This window comes from Panthera tigris, chromosome E3 (assembly GCF_018350195.1).
Source record: "Panthera tigris isolate Pti1 chromosome E3, P.tigris_Pti1_mat1.1, whole genome shotgun sequence".
In the NCBI taxonomy this organism is placed as follows: Eukaryota; Metazoa; Chordata; class Mammalia; order Carnivora; family Felidae; genus Panthera; species Panthera tigris.
Window position 1 is genome coordinate 38481053 of NC_056675.1, and position 20162 is coordinate 38501214.

Sequence of the window (20162 nt, forward strand, 5' to 3'; positions counted from 1 at the left end):
TGTGACCAATTAAAGTCTGTTTATTTGTTTGTAATGAGACAAAACACTACAATCTGTTCAACACTGGGCTGGACACTGCAGTGATTGGGGGCAGGGAGGGAGGGGGCAGGGCAAGGCCTCTGAGCTCAATTATGAAAGTCCAAGGCAAAACCTTCCAGAAGACTCTGCCCTTACCCCTCGGGGCAGAAATAAAAATCATACAATCACCGTTGGTTCAGATTAGAGAGGACACTAAACTGGGCCTCAGCATGAAGCCAAGGTCAGTGCACAGGCGGGGATCTCACCCCGAGAGGCACCACCAGTCACGAGGTGGGGAGGGGGGAGAGCGTGTCTCCTGCCCACGGCTTCTCCTCGTCTCGAGGATCCCTCTCTCCTACCTCATGAGTGGAGGTGGCCCCAGACTGTGCAGTTCTGAGGGAAGGAAGCGTGACTGCCCCGGAGGCCCCCCCGGTCTGGCTGTTCCTCCTTCTCCTCTCAGGCCGGCGCGCTGTGGCCACGCCGGGCCTGGCCCTGCTACCCCCTCTCCTCTGGAGAGGAGCTTTGGGGAGCAAGCAGCTTTGGGGAATTGGGGTGAGAGTGACGCCAGAAGCAAGTGATGTTTGCGCGCACCTCCTGGCGCTGATAGCCTCTCCTGTCGCTGCCCCCAGGGGCTGAGGGACCACAAGGCACACGACAACCCCCAGCCCCGAAGGCCAGGTCCCTTTCGACAGACATCCTTTCGGAGCTGCAGCTGGTGGACTTGGGGGACTGGGGAGAAGACCCCCAGGAACCTCCCTGGCACCTGTCCTCAGCCCAGCTCCCTGGGGCAGCCCTGTGCCGTCCGCGACAGTATGAAGCCCCCCGCAGGATGCTGCCAGAGGGCCCGACCTCCCAGCTGAGCAGTGGGGAATTGTTGCGTTATCTGACCTCTCCTGTCAGGGTCTGAGCCCCAGAGCTCTGTGCCTGGGGGAAAAGCCTCCCTGGCCCCGCCCACCGTGAGCCAGCCCTCCATGGACAGGCAGGGGCTGCTCCCCGTACCCCGGGCTTCTGGGAGCCGGTGTTGGACAAGGGTCTGGCACTCCCTTTATCTCACGCCCTCGTTGTTCTGAGGCTCCTCTGTCTTCAGGGTCAAGTCTGTCCACAACACTTGGGTTCCTGCCGTCCATTAGTTCATTCCGGCTCTGGAGGAAGGAACTGGAAGGAATGGGCATCGGAGGGGAAGGGAGCAGTGGAAGGAACAGACCACAGTGGATGCTGCCGCACCTCACCTGGCCAGCGGGGCCGGTGCACGCTCATGGGGGCAGGACCAGGACAGAGGCAGAGGCGGCGGTTTCCACAGGTTACCAGAAAAGAAAGGAGGACTGGAAAAGCCTGTGGAAAAGAAGAGGGGAGCTGGGGTGAAGGCCTCCAGGGAGAGGGCCTGCTCAAGCCTGCACTGCCCCGGCCTGGGGCTCCCAGCTGCCCTTGGTCCCTGCACAGATCAGGGCACCGATGAGGATTCAGCCTAGGTGGCCACGGCCCATGTGAATTGGCCCAAACCACCCAACTGCCCTGGGCTGTGTCTGTGGAAAGGGGTGGGTCTTGGGAGTCCCCATGACTCCTGGCTCTGTGGTCGGAGAGGCCAGCTCTCCTTAGCACACATGGCACTCAGGAGTGGCCGTGTATGAGCAGAGCCCTGGTCACGACGCCCCGCCACCAGGTCCTGTTAGCACGGGCCTGGAAGCACGGCCATGACACTGAAACACTGGATGCTCCTCAGAAGGGGAGCTGAGTGGTTGGGGGAGGGGTAGGAGGGGCCTGATCTGGTACCTTTTTAATTATTGGAACCACATGAACACGTTCTCTTTTTGTAATCGGAGCTCAGAAGTGAAAAGACAGAAGTCCTGGCCAAGGGCTCAAGGACCCTGCTTTCCTTCCTGAAGTTTCTGAAAGTCAGTCAGACTACTTCAGCTCTTGCCACTACTCCCCAACATCCCTGTGCAGCAGGCGCCCACTCAGGCCCTTCTGTTTTTGTTGCGGAAAGAGCCACGGGCTTAATGTCCTGGCACCGCCATCCCCCCATCCCACCGGGTTCGGCTCCCCTGTCCCCCCCCCCGCCCCCCCCACGTGCTCCAGCATACCTGTCCGAGACCAGGCATGCCCCACGACGCTCTGCTCCGAGCCCGCGTAGCACCGGGCCTGCAGCTGGGGCAGGCCGACGGGCCCGGCGAGCGGCCACCAGCTCTGTTGCAGAGGACGGAAGTCGGACGGCCAGGAAGGCGGGTTCTGCGGGGTGCCGAAGGGTGGGGCCTGGCGGAGGCCGCCCAGCCGGCGTCACATGGTCCGGCTATACTCGAGGCCACCCTTGGTGGAGATGCTGGACCACGGCAGGAAGCTGCAGAGCAGGCTGTGGGCCTGGCGGTAGAGCCTGTGCGGGATGGAGCAGGGGCTGAGGTTCGCTAGAGCGGAGCCCAGGTGCTGAATGTAGTCCGTGCGGCTCTGTTAAGGAAGATCGACTCGCCCTGTGTGCCCACGCACCCCTGGCGGCACGGTCAGCAGGCCCACGCGGTAAGCCGCAGGCCTGCATGCAGACGCCGCCATTCAGGAAGGAGGCCAAAAGCCCGCTAAGCCTCTGTAGGGTGCTGGAAAGCCTCGTGAGCCGGAGCGGCTCCACCGTGCAAAGAAATAAAGGGTGGCACTGGGTCGGAGAGCACCTCCTGGGTGAGCAGAGCTCAGGCACGTGGAAAGGGACGGGGCGCCAGGGGGAGAGGTCCGGCAGGAGAGTGAGTGTCCCAACTTGACCCCGTACTCAGGCATCGGAACGGCAGGGCCCTGGGACAAGGAGGGGGTCACGGTGCCGACCTCCCGGACAGCTGCAAGAGGCCCACGTGCACATGCACGGGGAGCCTGCAGGCCAGGCTTCTCCCTCCTGTTTACGTCCCCGTAAAACGGATAAACCCTAGCCTCGCTCGCCTCATCAGCTTCTTGCTGGCTCACCCCCACACAGAGCATTCTGGAGCCACATCCTGAACTATTAGGAAGCCTCCTGGCCTCCCAACTGCCCATTCTGCCCAGAGAGGGCGAAAGAGGAGGGAGCGGCGTGTGGGGGTGAGGGGGGACACAGCTCTGGGTGACACGCCTCAGGAAAGGGAGGTCCGAACCCCAGGGCTGCAAACAGCCAGCAATTCTTTTCACCTTGTTTGTTTCCTCCCCTGACTGACGGCACACGGGCCGGGCCCCCTGACGGCAGGGGACCCGCTGTTGTGTTGACAGCTGTGTGCATCTCCTGTGCACCTGGAAAAGGAGGCTCCTAATCGGTATCTGTTGGAAGCATGGATCGTTGGCCAAGGGGGTTAAAACCCACACCTCGTGACGGGTGAAGTCTGAGAAACACTTGAGTACAACCAGATCTAGCCACAGCACGTCCCGTGAGCTTGGCCTCCTGAGTCATGCATGGGAAGGCAACGGCGGCTCCATCTGGTGCACGGGCCCTGGCCCTGCGAGCCACCCTTGTGGCTAGGAAGCCATATCCCTCACCCCTGAGAAGTAAAGGATATAGGATTGTCCAGGGAGGGTGGCCACCATTGATGTAGAGGACGTAGGTGAAGCCATCTTTGAGGACCCCTCGGATGGAGTAGTAATAGGGGAGATAGTGATGCTGCTTAAAGTCTCTGTTTTCGTAGAAGTTTATTGCTGTGTTGTTGGTGGTGAGGACGTGCAGGTAGATGGCTTTGCAGTGGTCCTGGGCGGTGGTTGATATGTGATCCTTTAAGCTCTCGAGTAAGAGGGAACCTGCAGGAGAAGGGACGACAGTCACGCACGGCAGGGCAGGCAGGGAGCAGGAGGCAGATGAGGAAGCGAGACTGCCAGAGATCTCTACAGATCTACAGAGATCTCTGCCACGGTATCACAGATGGAACTCCCGCAACCGCTCTGTCAAAGCCCCTAGAATGCCACGGCCAGATGGGGCTCGTTAGGGGCAGACCATCAGGCATCCCGAACTGCAGATGGGGGTCAGGCAGTTCCCTCAGTGGGGCTGGGCCCATGGCAGAGACTCACTAAGCTTCCAGACATCACCAAGTGCGAACCTGAGTGGAGGGAAAAGGTAGAACGGACAGGCCTGAGTCACAAAGGGAGACTGCTGCCTGCGGGCTTGGGGCAGAGCAGGGGCCTGGAGCGGCACCTGGGGCACAGCCCCCTGCACGTGACGGGCATCTGGCACAGGGCAGCTAGGACTGGCTGTCAATCGTTTTCTACTCTTAATCAGCAACACCTCATGACCTGACATAAACTGTGTGTGTGGTGACCCATTCCCCGACGAGGACATCTGGGAGTGTTGTGAATCTGATCGTTTGGGGGGCGCCTGATGGCTCAGTCGGTTGAGCTTCTGACTTGGGCTCAGGTCATGATCTCGCGGTTCCTGAGTTTGAGCCCCGCATCAGGCTCTGCGCTGACATCGCACAGCTTGCTTGGGATTCTCTCTCCCTCTCTCTGCTGCCACCCCCCACCCCCGCACGCTCTGTCCCTCTCTCAAAATAAATAAACTTTTAAAAAAAGGTCATATTTGGGAATGAAGCCATCACCCGGACGGCCTTTGCTGTCTGCACCTGGCAAGTGGGTGCTAGAAGCAGGGGTCGAAGGCCAATGGGGTGGAGGGAGGTGGGGCCGGGGACCTGCTGGGAGGGGTGGGAGGCCGGAAGTCCACGCAGGACAGGGGGAAGAGCGGGACGAGGGACATTTACAGGCACGTCACCAGCGCATGGGACGTGACTGGACACGGTGGCTGGAGCACACGCCAAAAACCGTGAGCACGGCTGTGCCTTACCGATGCCGTGCTTCCTGAACTCCTTGACCACTCCCAGACTCAGAATGTATGCGACCTGTGTGTCAACAGAGAAGTTGGAGGCTAGAATATCTCCATCCTGAAGAAAAAGTCAGAAAGAAAATCAGGTTAACGGCTGAGGGGCCTGGTCCTGGTGCTGGCACATCCCACAGGCCGACTCTCCCGCCACAACCCCTGTGGGGTGCTGGGGTAGGAGGGGACAGAGCAAAGATGATGGACAGGCTCCCCCCCACACACACAAACAGAGACAAGAGGGTGCGAGGCTTTGCGGCGCAAATGGCTAAACTGAGGACACACACAAAAAGCCGCTCCTCTCGGGGACGTGTGGGGGTGGCAGGACCATAGGGTGTGAGGTTACAGCGGTAACAAGGGAACAACTGCGCGGTGTGGGCACGTACTGGGCACTTGGGACAAGACAGCTGGATGAGGTCTGAAAAGGTTTGTCTCAAGGACCTTACACTGCCCCCAGGTGGTCTCTGAGTAAAGGCGGTGGGGGCTCGAGTGCCCCCCCCCCCAGCACCCCGTGCGGCCCACACCGGGCAGAGTGACATGGCAGGCCAACCCATGCGTGCTCCTTGGTTCCGGGGATGGCATTTGGAGCCAGGAGAGTCATGAATCCGGCCACCGTGCAAGACGAACTGGAAGCAAAAAGCCCAGGAGGAAGCTGGGATAGAAAGTCACTCCTAACAGAAACTATCTTTGCCACAATCTAGTCACAAGCAAGATGGGGTCCGCTCGAGTGGGTCGGGTCTGTAAAAGGGAGCTGTCCCTCTTCTACTTTTAAAGAAGTAACCGAAGCTGAACAGACAGAACCAATGCAGGTTGTCAGCGGGTTCCTTCCTGTCCTTGGAGTAAATACCCATGTGGGAAACACAGCTCAGTCGCTAAGATGACCAAAATCATTAGGCACAATCTTGATCCAACGTGACGACGTGCAACAACGTATTTGTGGCTGTGGCCTCGCACTGTGCGTTCAGAGCAGAGCTTGTGGACACGGGGCCCACAGACCCTCCAGTTCTCAGATCGGGGAGGGGTCTGTGAATCCGGATGAAAGGAAATTCTCCATGTTCCCTAACCTCTTACTGGAACTGACCGTGTCCTTCAACCAACCACAGCAGAGGTGGCAGTTCCATGACACTGCTGCCAGTACAAGTCACAGATCTTTCCAGAGCCCCTGACAACTCCGGGGATTCTCAGGGCATCGCTTACACCCGCCCCCACTTTGAAATGACAGCTGTTAGGAGGCCTGCGGTAGGTCCTTCATTTAACGCGTGGGTGACGGTGCCACGTACACCCCCGAGGCTCATACTCGGTCTGGGCTCCCGGGAGAAAGAGCCACAGAGCAGGGCGCGTGCTTCGGTCACCACCCCCAGCAGGCCCGGCCGGCGACGGGGACCACCAGCTCCTCACCACACATACTCACCTCCTTGTGTATCTTGGTCCTACTTTTTATTTCAGCTACTATCATTCCCACGATGGCGCCCCGGTAGGTGGCGGCGAGGGAAAAGAACTTCTTATTGGAGGTGATATCACGATACCATGAGTCTGGGTACCTGAGGGGGAGGACAAGGTCAGGTGAACACGCTGATGCTGGGCTTCTGGCTGCGGAACCACGGGGGACCCGGGGCCGCTCTGCCCACTGCTCCATGACTGAGAAGGAGTCTGTCTGTCCACCACTCCGTCTACACCAAATGGTCTTCGTAAAGCAGGAATCTGTCTAGATGGCACTGGGGATTTCTGACGGGAAAAATGATTTTTCTATCCTCACGTAAGAGAGGAGAGGAAAAAAACTCCCAATGACGTTCTCTCCACGAGAGCATGACGTGCAGGGGCAGCTGGAAGAGATGACCCTCAGACACTTGGGTCATTTCCAAGAATTCTACGAGACCCCTTCAAGACTGGGGGTGTGGGCCAAGTTCACAGCCAAGTGCATCTGGGTTCACTGCACCTCCCAGGTAGCGATGGGGACGAGCCCTCAAGGGCAGAGTGTGGCCAGGGTTGCCGGGGGCTGTTCACAAGACTCCCCGCCCGGGGGAGCAGGAAAGAGAACATTTTGTGCAAAGGCCCTGGGAGCAGTAATGAAAAGGCAGACTCAGCCACAGCCAGGAGACACAGTCGGGAGGGCTGATGGGGGTGTACATTCGTTTTTTAACTTGGGACAGACAACAAGTAACCCTGAGACGCCTTTCTTGAGACCCAGAGCTGGAAAAGGGTGCCCTACCCTCGCGGTGACATAGCAGAGAGGCCACTGACCACCCACTGGAACGTTCGATGAGACCTGAGCATCGCCCACACCCCTCCCCTGGTCCTCCCCGCAACGTCATCTTCTGACCCCAGACAGAACCCTCGGCTGGTGTGGCAGCTGGGACACGCTGCCACACCACACAGCCCATGGGACTGAAGCTCGCTTCACCGTCATTGGAACCTGAGGCCTAGGGCGCAGGAAGCTGTGAGGAGAGGCAGAGGCTCCAGCCCAGCACGGCTCCACCTGGTGCAGGGTCTGACCCACGCAGGGGACCGCGGGGTGAAAGGACGGCACCCCCGGTGACCCCTGAAGCCGCTGCGCCCACACCCCGAGAAGGCTGACGCTCGCCCTTCCCCTCCCTCCCCGCGCGCGCGGCCGGTGACACAACCCATCAGAGGGCGGGACTCATGGAAATGCAAGATCTAGTTCGTTTTTAATTTTTAAAAGTTTTTTTTTTAAATGATAAATCCTTGCGATGAGAACCGAGGATTTACTGTCGGCACAGCTCCCCGCACAGTGCTCGCTGCGAGTTCACCCCTGGCACTTACCCAGCTCCCAGCCGGGAGCCTGTAAAATACGAAGTTGCACCTATCTCTCCCACCGCAACCGCTGCACGAGCAGTTAGAGGAGGACAGACTGACGGACAGACGAAGCTGCAGCTGCAACCACCTCCCCACAAACCACTGACAACACCCCGTGACGTGCTGTATGACCTTGCAGGCTTTTATCGTGTACAGGTCTTTAAACAGCAGCACGATGGGCACAGGGCTGTCTCCTACTCTACTTTTCTCATCTGCCGGCTCATTTGAAAAACAAACACAAAAAAACCCCTCATCGACCAACATACCTCTTCTCTTCCACAGGGTTTTCCCCGGCTGAATACTACAGTACTTGCAGGCCCAGAGCCCGACGTGTGCAACCGAGGCCTCACGTTACACTTAAGCTGCTTCTCCGTTTTCTGAATCGTCACCGGCACTGCGCTCGGCAGCTTTTCGGCTAAAGATTCTCCGTAAAGCCCAGGGCGGAACTCTCCGCACAAGGGACACGGTGAGGTGGAGGGAGCCCGATGGCAGGCAGGGCCCGAGGCCTAGCGACAGGCAACGTGACCCCGGGCCGCCACGGCGCTGCCAGGCCGTCCTGGCCTTCGCAGCAAATCTTCGTGCGCGTCCCCCTGCCCGCTCCCCACCCCGACCCTCTGCAGCGGGGGGCGGCCGGCGCCGCTCGACTTACTCAATGGGGAACCAGTCGCCGCACAGATGCTTCACGGTGTCTATGTCATCGTGGCAGAGGAGGCGCAGGCTGACCTCGCTGAGGGCGCTGGACGGCACCACCTCTGTCATTCACACCTGCAGGGCGGGAGGCAGCGTCAGGAGGGTGGCCGCACCCCTTCACCGGCCGGCCCCACCTGTCACCTGTGAGGCAGCAAGACGGGAAAACTAGTCTCATCCCCCGTGGGCGGACGTCTTCTCGTAACCGCACCGAGCGTTTCTGTCCCTCACGACAGTCCCAGCACAGGTGCCAGTTGCCCCCAGGTTGCAGACCAGGACCCGGAGCGCCCACACCTGCCTGCTTCTCCCTGGTTCCTCTTGCCTGTCGCCCCCCCACCCCCCCCAACCCCAACCCCAGCCAGCCGTTGCTGAGTCTCTACCACGGAGAGCTCAGGGGCTCACACCCGACTTCTCCTGCCCCTGGCCCCCTCTGGGGCTGCATGGCTAGGTTTCCAGGGGAAGTGGCGCTTGCTGGCTGAGCTGTTCCCCACCCCCCCCACCCCCGCCCCTGCAGACAAAGACTGGGCAGGAAGAGAGCCCGTGAGACAGGCTGAAGTTCAGATCAGGGGTCATGAATTGCTAACAACTCTTTTTATTTTTGTAAGTGTTTTATTTAAGAAAGTTTTAAGTTTATTTTGAGGGACAGCTCATGTTCCCGAGCAGTGGAGGGACAGAGAGAAAGGGAGAAAGAGAATCCCGAGTAGGCTCCACACTATCAGCACAGAGCCCGACGCAGGGATCCATCTCAGGACCTGTGAGATCATGACCTGAGCCGAAATCAAGAGTCAGACACTTAACCGACTGAGCCATCGAGGTCACCCAGGTGCCCCTATTTATTTTACAAAGGATCTTCCATTCCTATTAAAAAAAAAATTGTTTTGTAAGTAACCTCCACACCCAATGTGACGCCTGAACTCACCACCCTGTGATTAAGACCTGAGCTGAGATCAAAAGTCAGATGCTTAACTGACTGAGCTACCCAGGCGCCTTTAAAAAAAAATTTTTTTTTAAGTAATCTCCACACCCAACATGGCCCTTGAACTCACAATCCCGAGATGAAGAGTCACATGTGCTCCACGGACTGAGCCAGCCTGGCGCCTTGCGAACAACCCTTTTAAAAGACCAGGAAAGGGGCACCTGGGTGGCTCAGTCAGTTGAGTGTCTGACTTCGGCTCAGGTCATGATCTTACGGTCCCTGAGTTCGAGGCCTGCGTCGGGCTCTGTGCTCACAGCTCGGAGCCTGGAGCCTGCTTCGGATTGTGTGTCTCCCTCTCTCTGCCCCTCCTCCGCTCATACTCTGTCTCACTCTGTCTCTCTCTCTCTCTCTCTCAAAAATAAATAAAACAGTAAAAAAATTTTTCTTAAGTCAGGAAAGTACGTTCAGTCCAGGCTGCTGATGGAGCGGCCTCTTTGTGTCAATTAACGGAAGGGAGGCAGGAAGGCTGGATTCTGACAAAGCGCCTGCATCTCCAGGATTTGCTGACCCCCGGAAAAAGCCTAACCTGCCAACCCAGGTCCAGCAGCCCCACGTGCCCCAAGTGACAGAGCCCGCCCTGTAACCACGAGGTAGAATACACTGACCACTCAGGGTTCTGCCCAAAACGCTGGGCCTGAACTCAGCACACAGGCTTCAGTTTAACGGCACCACGACAGCCAACAAACACGGAATGCGGGGCATCTTACAAGACAACTGGCCCGGTCTCTTCCAGAGATCAGTGTTGTGGAAAGAGAGAGTGTGTGTGTGTGTGTGAGAGAGAGAGAGAGAGAGAGGGAGGGAGAGGGAGGGAGGGAGGAAGAGAAAGAAAGAAAGAAAGAAAGAAAGAAAGAAAGAAAGAAAGAAAGAAAGAAAGAAAGAGAAAGAAAGAAAGAAAGAGAGAGAGAGAGAGAAAGAAAGAAAGAAAGAAAGAGAAAGAAAGAAAGAAAGAGAAAGAAAGAAAGAAAGAAAGAGAAAGAAAGAAAGGGAAGGAACGAAAGTAGACTAAAAAAGACAAGGAGACCCACTACCAAATGCAACGTGTAAACCCCCACTGGGAAAAGAGAACAAATCAAAAGTAACCTGGGGAAATATAAACAGGGGCTGGAGAGCAGACGGTATTGCGAAGCTGCTACTGGCTGTCCCGGACGTGAAAGGGCGTAACTACGTAGGAAGTCTTGGGAGATGCGCACCGAAATACGCTGGACGGAGGCATCGTGGGGTGTGAAACGAACTTTAAGTGGTTCGAGAGACTTCACTACTCAGGAGGCAAACATGGACACGGTGCTAGGAACCACGGGACCCGGGCGGCAGATAAGAGACAGTGTGGGAACTTACCGCCCACACATTCCGTTTCTCGACGTGTTCCAACTTTTTCATAATAAATGTTGGGGGACGGGACCCCGGAGAGGACTGTCATTCCCTACCGGCCCCAACTGACTCTAGCAACCGTTCTGTGAGTGTGCACCCAGACAGTCCTGGTGATGCTCAAAGGTCTCGGGGACCCGGAAGTTCAGCCCTCGCCACTCTGCCAGCCCAAGTGAGGGCCTGTGACAATGTTTCAAGGTCACCTGCTCCTGTTGCCCTGACATTGTTAGGGCCCGGTTCCCATGAGACTTCAGGCGTTCCTGTGTGGGTCTCCGGGAAGGACATGTCCTAATGTGCCAGCTGCCAGGGCCGATTTCCACTGCCAGGCTTGACCACTGGGACGGTGGGGGCACCGCTCACCCTCTAAGCCCCGGACACATAACCCCAGCACGCTCTGCTCAGCAACACGGGCCCCTCTGAAGGCCGGCCATGGGACCAGGTGCTGCTAAATAGGCCAAGCGCCAGCCAAGGGCTGGTTGAGGGCAGGAGCCCCTCCGGCTGGGAACGGCAGGGGCTGTGGGGTGGTCTGCAGGGCTGCAGGAGGCAGGGGTACTGTGGCCACACTGGGTTCCAACTTTCCAGCACACGCCAAACTGCCAGGGGTGGCGACCACGCCACCCGACGTGTCCCTCTCGGAGCACTGGCTCGAGTTGAAATGAGAGGGGACTTGCTCTCTCCTCCTCCCTCCGTGTCTTCAACCAGTGCCTGCACACTGCCCGTGTGGGGTCTGCAGGGTGGGGACCCCTCCTGTGGCCCTCCCGGCAGCACCGGGTGCCCTGACGCAGGGATCTGAGGGGGACAGAATGGGACACCCCCTGGGACAAGGAACGGGTTTGTCCCTGCTTGAGGCCTGGTGGACCCCGATAGGTCGTGGGTCAGGCGGCAGTCAAGGTAGCACCTGCACCTTAGAAACTGGCGTCTACGGCAGGAGCCCTGCTGGAGACCTGTCACTCAGAAGGGGACAGAGCTGGTCCCTGGATACAAGAGCTTGACGGAGCCCCCAAGAGCTAAGCTGACCCAGAAAAAACCCTCCTTCCGGGCAGGGCACGGACAGCCATTTGTGCTGACATAACAAGGGACACGAACCGTCACCACAGTTAACTTGGGAGGCCTGCTGGGACGAGGCAGCCCCATCTGTGGGTCGGCATGTATCTGAGTTCTCAGAACCAAACACAAAACGAAACCCAAGCACGGGGCACCCGGACGCCTGGCTGGTTCAGCCGGTAAAGCACACTACCCTTGATCTCAGGGTTGTGAGTTCAAGCCCCACACTGGGCATGGAGCCTACTTAAAACAAAACAAACAAAAAAAACACAAACCAATACAGCAACCAAGCAACAAAAAATATCACCAGACTAAGCAAATCTGACCTTCCCACACTGCTTGCTTTTTTTTCCTTTCTTGGAATGCGCCTTCAGAAACAAAACTCTGTCCAGCCCGATCTCGGGGTCAACAACAGATCCACTGTTTGTTTGGTTCCTAAACAGTGGGGCTGTTCCAGTGCTCCGCTCGTCCGTGGCCGTCCGCTCCAACCCGTCCTCAATGGTATCCAGGATGCGGCCTGTGGCCCAGAACGTTCCAGTGTGACACCAGGAACCTCATGCCTCTCAACTGGCCAGCTACCTCTTGGGAAATGGACCGGTCAACCGAAAGTGTCAAATCCTGAGTTTTATGAGTCATCCCCGTCCAAAATATAGACTAGCGGTCACTGGATAGGCTGTGGTTCCCCAGTCATCCCAAGCAAAGGGCCGTTTTGTCCCAAAGAACCTGAGTGTACGGGCTTGAGGGGTCCGCCCACCAACGGCAGGATGGACCCCCACAGTCACAGTCGGGTACAAACTGCCACTCCCCTGCAGGTTTCTGTACAACCCACAAAGCAAGGGTAACTCTCCCTTGTCCCACAAAAGGATGGATTCGGACATTGAGCCTGGACTTGTCTCTGGCTTGGCCTTAGCCAGCCAGTCTGAGTTGCCTCTAAAATAGAAAGGGTGAGGCCCCAGAGGGCAGGGCTGACGCTGGAACGAGCCGCTGACGCCAACGGGCTGGGAGCTGAAGAGGAAGAGCCCATTAACGTGGGCTGCTGGTGACCACCAGCCGCTAACTAGCACTGTCTGGCCGGTCCAGAGACGTTCCCTTGAACTTTATTGAACATCGATCCTGGTTCAGGGCTGGAGGCACCACACCAGTTCAGGCTCACCTGAACTGGAAAGAGGCTTTCACCTGCTGACCCCCCATTCCCCTTAGCTGGATTCTGAATCCACGCAGTATACCCGTGACACTTAATTTTTTTTAATGTTTTATGTTTGTTTATTTTTGAGAGAGAGAAGGGGGGAGGGGCAGAGAGAGAGAGAGAGAGAGAGACGCAGAAATTTAAGCAGGCTCCAGGTTCCGAGCTGTCAGCACAGAGCCTGACACAGGGCTCTAAACCACAAACCGTGAGATCACGACCTGAGCCAAAGTTGGACACTTAACCAACTGAGCCACCCAGGTGCCCCTACCTCTGACACTTTAAAAAAAAAAAATTCTCCGGCACAACACACAACACACACACACACACACAAAGTCTCTAAAACAACAACTGAAGGTGCCATTAACCTTGTAAGGTATAAAAATAGTGTTGTACAGAAAATGTCTATATTCATGTTTTATATTTTTTAAATACTTATTTATTTTTGAGAAAGAAAGAGACAGAGTACAGTGGGGGAGGGGCAGAGAGAGACACACACACACAGAATCCAAAGCAGGCTCTAGGCTCTGAGCTGTCAGCACAGAGCCCGACACGGGGCTCGAACTCACGGATTGTGAGATCATGACCTCCCGAGAATGTCCATATTCTTTAAGGCCTCCCGAGAATGTCCATATTCTTTAAGAGATGCATACTGGATATGCAGAGGCAAAACGACAGACTATCCTGTAACTTAATTTAGTTGGAGCAAAGTTAGGGTTAGGGCTAAATGTTAGTAACCGTCCAATTGGATGAGAGTACACGAAGGGACTGTTTGAAAATGTTCCTAATCGAGTAAACGACTTTCCCACAGAGGCAGAGTGTCAGATATAGATGGCAGGTGTGCCAGGCGACGGATTTAAACGCCTCTGGCACCTGGAAAAGCAGCACCACACCCCGCAGGGACGCCCGCCGCCTCTGTGCACCTCCTCCCCCGAAGAGCGAGTTCTCTCAAACCAGGGCTGGTTCACTGACCCACACTCTGGATCCCAGGTGGGTGTGGCGGCCGGTCCAGGGGGTTATGGGCTCAGTGAATACTGCCGAGGACCCGAGTTAAGCAGCCCTCAAACTCCTCTGATGTTTTAAAGAGCGACAGGACACTCACCATGTAGTCCTAGGACACAGGGCACTGTTTTAGGAGCTGGCTTGAAGCTGCCCAAGATGCTATGCATGTGCCACAGGGTCAGTTCAGGGCAACTCCTTCCCCTTCCGGCCAAGAGAACTGGGAAGTGCAGGAAGCCCCGGCCCAAACCCGGAGCCTCTGAGTCACAGGTCAACAGCCCCACATCATCCAAGGCCAACGACAAGCCCTGTCCCTCAGTGCAGTCTTTCCAGAGAAGGCTCCTGAGACGAGGGGCACCCCCCTCTCCCTGCTGCAACAATCTCAGGGGAAAATCCCGGTGGACAAACCCCAACACGTCACCAGCTGCCAATCCAAGTGGCCAAACAGGATGATCTATAAATATCAACACCCCAACAAGGACACAACTCCTCCCTTAAATTGAGCAAAGGAGGGAGGGTGAGTGGGAGTCCAGTACGGACTCACCGAAAACAGCCCTGAAGTGGAAGCAACCCAAACATCTGTCAATGGATGACCACACCAATAAAATGTGGTCTGTCCACACACTGGACATTTATACTGACCCCGGCTACGACAGGGATGAACACTGAAGACCCGATGCTGAGCAGAAGCCAGACACAAAAGGCCACCTATCTTAGGATTCTAGTTACAAGAAATGCCTAGAACAGGCAAATCCAGAGAGACAGGAAGTAGAAGTGTGGTTGCAGAGGCTGGCAGCACTGGAGGGTGGCGGCTACAGGGATGCGATTTCTTTCGGGAGCGGTGAAAATGTCCTGAAGCCGAACGTGGTGACGGATACACAGCTCTGTGAGCGCACTGTAGACACTGAACGGCACTCTCTCAGCAGGTGGAGTGGACAGCATGTGGAGGAGATCTCCATCAAGCTGTTCAAAACAAAACCGAACTAATCCTGACAGGGAATGCTAGAGTCTTTCTGAAGGCAGTCACAGTAGATTCTGGAGACCATCAGAAGCTTTCCAGCCTGCAAGTCAAACTGCAGGGACCCACACCAGTGCCCACTGGAGGGGGCGAGGGGGGACCCAGACCTTGCCACCGTCTGTGCCAGCCCGGTAGGGTGGGGACCCCTGGGAAGACAAAGCTGAAGACCAGGGAGCCCGGCAGGAGATACAGACTTAGAGACGGGGAAGAACTGCCAGTGCGCCAAGGCCAACCTGGTAGCTTACCCCTGATTTGGGCCGATCCTAATTAGTTCACACTGGAAGGAAAAAAAGTCGGTCATTGTGCAAGAAGCGATCACAGGAAGCTACTGAGTCTCAGCCAAGAATATCTGTGCTGTCTGGGAGTTTTCACAGGGTAGCAGCTTAAATGCTTTTGAGAAAGGAAACATCACACGCACACCCCATCCCACCCCCCAGTGAGAAATCAACACAAACCACAAATCACCAGATGAATCTAAAAATCAACCCTCAGCTCCAACGTTTGGCCTGTGCCAGGAAAGTTCACGTCCTCCTCTTTCCAGGAACAGCTCTCTAGACAGTTCATCTGGTGCTGGATGGGCTCGAGCCAGCCCGAAACGGGGTGCCGTGACTGCCTGCCCTCACTGCCCTTGGCAGAGCCCCAGGGATCTCACTGGCCGTGCCCCACTGTGCTCTTGGTCCCCGGCAAATGTGCTCTGAGCTCCCACGGAAAGGAGGTGCGGGACAGGACGCAGTCGGCACGCTCCCACCAGACCCTCCAGCACAGCGAACGGAATGAGCGGAGCAAGGGCAGCCAGCAGCTGGCGATCGGGGTCCGGATGGCCACAGCCAGGAAGCCAGGCCTCGACTTGTCAGGTTGCCTGAGGCTGGGGACCTGGGAGGCTGGGGGCGGGGCACTTCCTGAGGGGACAGGATGTGGTCTTTCTAGGTGGCGGTGGTGGTTACACACACAGATGCGCGTACATACACACACGCTGAAACTCATCAGGTGCATTCTGTCGTGTGTGTACTGAACTTCGATAGAACTGGTTTTATTTTATTTATTTATTTTAAAAAAATTTTTTTAATGTTTATTTATTTTTGAGACAGAGACAGAGCATGAGCAGGGAAGGGGCAGAGAGAGAGGGAGACACAGAATGTGAAGCAGGCTCCAAGCTCTGAGCTGTCAGCACAGAGCCCGACGCGAGGCTCGAACTTGCGAACCATGAGATCATGACGTCCGAAGTCGGACGCTTAACCGACCGAGCCACCCAGGCGCCCCCGATAGAACTGATTTTAAAAGATTTTTTAAAAACCCCCTACCATGAGGCCTGATAGCAAAGGATGACATCCACAATACACGAGCATCTCTCATATCCTGGGATTTGTCAATCTTTCCCTAGTACCCTTGGGACAAGGCTCTTGACCAAAGTGGCAGGATTTGTTCCCAGTCTGACTTTCAAGAAAACCACTGGGCTCCAAGATACACACCGATTTGTGGATTCTCATGTCCCTGTTAAAAGTACTTCCATGTTTTCATAAACCTTCATCTAAAAATAGAAAGTCACTTTCAACTAGGGGAAAATGCAGCATTTATAGTGCCTAGTGTGTCCCAGCCCAACGGACAGCAGGTGGAGAAAAGGACAGGAAGGCAGCGAAAGGGAGAACGTGGCTCACTGAGGTTGTCGGACAGGAAGGAAGGGAGTCGGAGGACGAGCGTAGAGATGGCAGCGGTGCATGCGAGATGCCGGGGTGGCAAGTGGGTGATTCACAGACAGAGAGCAGGACAGGGAACCCACCTCTGGCACCTGAAGGAACCCCCACTTATTCTTCCAGAACCTTCCACCATGCGCCAGTCTCCTATTGCTATGGGCTCCTCTTGGGGCTTATGGAGCAAGGATCCTGGTGATTCACTAGAGAACAGGGGCCCACGGGTGAAGCCAGAGCAGAGGCCCCCGAATCGGGCCTCCATCTAAGCCCTGGGATGCTGGTGGATGTGACACTGAAGCCGCAGACACAAAGGCCACATTTCAGCACGCCTCCCTACAAGACATAGGCACATCTACACTACAACAGCAGGGACCTCTTATGCAAGGAACCCAAAGTTCACTTGGATCGTGAAGCTAAAACATGAAGCTGCGAAGGTCCAGGCTTGTGTGACGATTCTTGCCCAGGTTTCCGGGGTCTGCATTCTGCCCCTGACCTCTGCGGGGCAGGGTGGCTGAGTGAAGCAACTCAAGGAGGGACAGAAACCAGATTCTCCAAGATGCAAATGAAGGGCCTGCCTGCTCACCTGCTCTGTCCTTTCTCCGTCCCCGACCACATCCTCAGGAGGCTGTCTGCAAACCCTGTCCTCCTTCTCTGCTGAAATGACCTCCCTGGTCCCTGTACGAAAGGCCACTTTTCCCTGAGGACTCCCAGGTTGTAGGAGAGGGTGGTGTCTGGACACCTGGGCACCGCCTCTGAGTCCTCAGCCAGAGGGACAGAGTGAAAGTGGAGGAAAGGCCACCAAGATGTCCCCAACGTCCGCCGGGGCACTTTCCATCTCCCTTCCACTGCCAAGTGCTGGGAACTCAGAACCTGCGGGCTGAGAACGAACTGTTCCACTTCCCAGAGGGGTTCCAGGCCATCACGAGGTCCACAGGGCACTCCACTCCCGCTCCAGGCAAGGAGGCCGGGACAACCCTGTTCCTGGATGCCCCTTGTCTCGTGCCCCAATGCCCCAGGTCCACAGGGCTTCTGCCTTCTTCAGAGGCACTGCCTCTCGGTCTCACACAAGCCACATTCAACTTGTAAAAACCACCCCATTCTCTTAATGCCTTGGCAGGTACTCTGGCCTCTCCCCTTGCCCTTAGCTGGATATTCGGGCCAGCCATGACCACACTGCACCCATTAGCACTCCTAGAACCTTCCCTTCCTTCTCTTCTTTTACTCCCACTGGTTCAAAAGGGTCCTTCCTCCTTGCCGAGGCTAGACCACCCTCCACTTATGCTCTGGATGCTATGCCCTGTGCTCTCAGACCCCGCAAGGAGGCTGGGGTCACTGTGACCCCAAGACAGCTGTCCTGTATGTGCCTCTGCTTTCTTACCTGCAGCTGCGAAGATGAAATGAGACGGCCCCTTCCCAAGGGCCACCCCACATTCCCGTCCCTGGCCCAGCTCCACATCCCCTCCTGCCCCGCCCACCCACCCCCTACTCTGGGGACTGTGTGTACCTGCTCTTGGACAGGCCTTCCCGCCACCAGCTTCCCTTCAACATAACCCGCGCCGCCACCTTCCTGCTTTATTCCTGACCGTCTCAGGCCGGCTTCTACCCCAGCACACGCGCACAGGGCACCGGCAGCTCCCCCTCTCTGGAAGCCAGCAGCCTCCTCGAGAATCTCCTCTCTAAACCCTCTAAAGCTCACGACTTGGTCCATCCCTCTTCTGAACCCTCAGTCCGTCACCCACGGCGAAGTACCACCATGGCCTTTCCTGGAACTCCAGGCGTCTTCTCAAGTGAGGCTCGAATGAAGATTAGCACAAGCTCGCCCACAGTGCGAGCGTTAGACACAGGGCCCTCAGGAATGTGAAATTCTGCAGACGCCAGGGTTATAGGCTTGAAAAACCCAACAGTAATGAGCTAACCTCTCGCCTTTAGGATGGGTAGGGGGACGGAAACTAAGGCAGGGATGGATTCAGGACCCTGCCTTGCAGCACAGCAGTAAAATGGGCTACAGGGTTCAAAGGAGCCCCAAGGGGCAAAGGGAGCACGCTTCACAGCCCAGCTGTTCGCACGGGCAGCTGCTCCGGCAGGCTGGGCTCCTCCCAAAACCTCAGTGCAGGAGCAACGTGAATAATTTACAAGGGGACGCAAACAGGCAGCTGGCGTTCCGGTTCCAAACAGCCGCCCTCTGAGAACCCACCTCCTCACGCTGAGGGGAGCCCACAACTCTCACTCACAATTTTCTCCAAACGCAAAGTCACGATACTGGAGGATTCCACTTGTAGAACATTCTAAAACCAGCTAAAGGGATCGATGGTGACAGAAATCAGAAAGTGGATGGGATGGGGGAACTGAGACGGGGCAGAAGGCAACTAGCTGGGGGGATGGTGATGTTCTGTGCCTCCTTCCACTACGTCAAACACATGGCTCTGCTTAAGATCTGGGCAGGGGGTGGGGCGCGTGGGTGGCTCAGTCGGTTAAGCATCCGACTTCGGCTCAGGTCACAATCTCACGGTTCCTGAGTTCGAGCCCCAAATCGGGCTGTGTGCTGACAGCTGGGAGCCTAGAGCCTGCCTTGGATTCTGCGTCTCCCTCTCTCTCTGCCCCTCCCCTGCTTGCATGTGCACGCTGTCTCTCAAAAATAAACATTAAAAAAAAAAAAAAGATCTGGGCGGGGGGCTACACATTAATTATAAGCTAGTGGTAAACATTACAGTCAGGTGCCAAGTTCTCAGCCAGGGGCCAGAGAACTTGGGGTACAGGCACTTGACAGCTGGGACCTCCTCCAGATTCTCAAGGATGAGAAAGCAAAGACAAAAGCCTCTGTCAAGTTCAGAGGACCTCTTGCATTTTGGAGCTTTGCTCTTTAGTTTTACTTTGTGCCTCAAGACGACATAGATCTTATTTTGTCTTAAATTTATTTTTCCATTTTGTTTTCCCTCATGTCCAGATGTGGAGGGCATACGCTCAGACCACCCGAGCCCCTTGGGAAGGCTACGTTGCTCAAGACAGTCGGAGGGAACCCTCTGGCTGTTCCAAGGGCCTGCATCACAGCAGTCGGGCCAGCGAACTTCCACAAAGGTGGCAGACAGGCAGCCAAAGGACTATTTGCCTTTTGTGTCCCTACTTGGTCGGTGTCAAATCCGGAGAACAAAAGCCCAGATCTAGGGTGAGACAATGATGAAGAGGAAGATGAGACAAGACTACGAGCTGGGAGAAAAGGGGACACTGGAACAGGGGGCCAGAGATGTGGAGCCATGAGCAGACCCCATGGTCGCCTCACGGGAAAGCTCCAGATGTGTTTCATCTTCCCAGAACAGAAAATGAGCGGGGAGATGAGCCTCTGCTGCCAGCTCGTACGTTCTCCAAGACCGAGCTCAAGGCTGGAGACAGCAGGCCCAAAGGATGGCCTGGTAAAGAAGCGCTTTTGCCCCGAGGCTTTTTCAGCTGGGATCACGGTAAGAGGCCGCTTGACAAGGTGCACCCAGAGTGTAATTCCCAGTTCTGATCCAGTGAGTGGTCAACTAGTTTGGTTTAACAACAAAAACACCTGTAAATACCACATTTGGGGGGAGAGGGGA

General features: G+C 56.3%; 2 protein-coding genes across 3 annotated transcripts in view; one reads left to right on the plus strand and one right to left on the minus strand.

Annotated features, from left to right (window-relative positions):
* NAA60 (N-alpha-acetyltransferase 60, NatF catalytic subunit) overlaps positions 1-20162 on the minus strand; it is a 25980-nt gene continuing 5818 nt past the window's right edge. Inside the window, exons 2-8 of one of the 2 annotated variants that reach the window (XM_042970791.1) lie at positions 8277-8392; positions 6225-6354; positions 4784-4880; positions 3516-3750; positions 2100-2449; positions 1248-1350; positions 1-1160 (exon numbers count right to left, since the gene is read on the minus strand). In XM_042970791.1, coding sequence (XP_042826725.1) covers positions 2293-2449; positions 3516-3750; positions 4784-4880; positions 6225-6354; positions 8277-8386 — 729 coding nt within the window. In that variant the 5' untranslated portion in view covers positions 8387-8392 and the 3' untranslated portion in view covers positions 1-1160; positions 1248-1350; positions 2100-2292. Of the gene's footprint in view, positions 1351-2099; positions 2450-3515; positions 3751-4783; positions 4881-6224; positions 6355-8276; positions 8393-20162 lie in introns of both variants that reach the window. The other variant, XM_042970790.1, reaches the window with a different exon arrangement.
* Positions 19839-20162, plus strand: part of LOC122234547 (translation initiation factor IF-2-like) — a 10796-nt gene continuing 10472 nt past the window's right edge. Inside the window, exon 1 of the mRNA XM_042971199.1 lies at positions 19839-20039. Coding sequence (XP_042827133.1) covers positions 19839-20039 — 201 coding nt within the window. The remainder of the gene's footprint in view (positions 20040-20162) is intronic.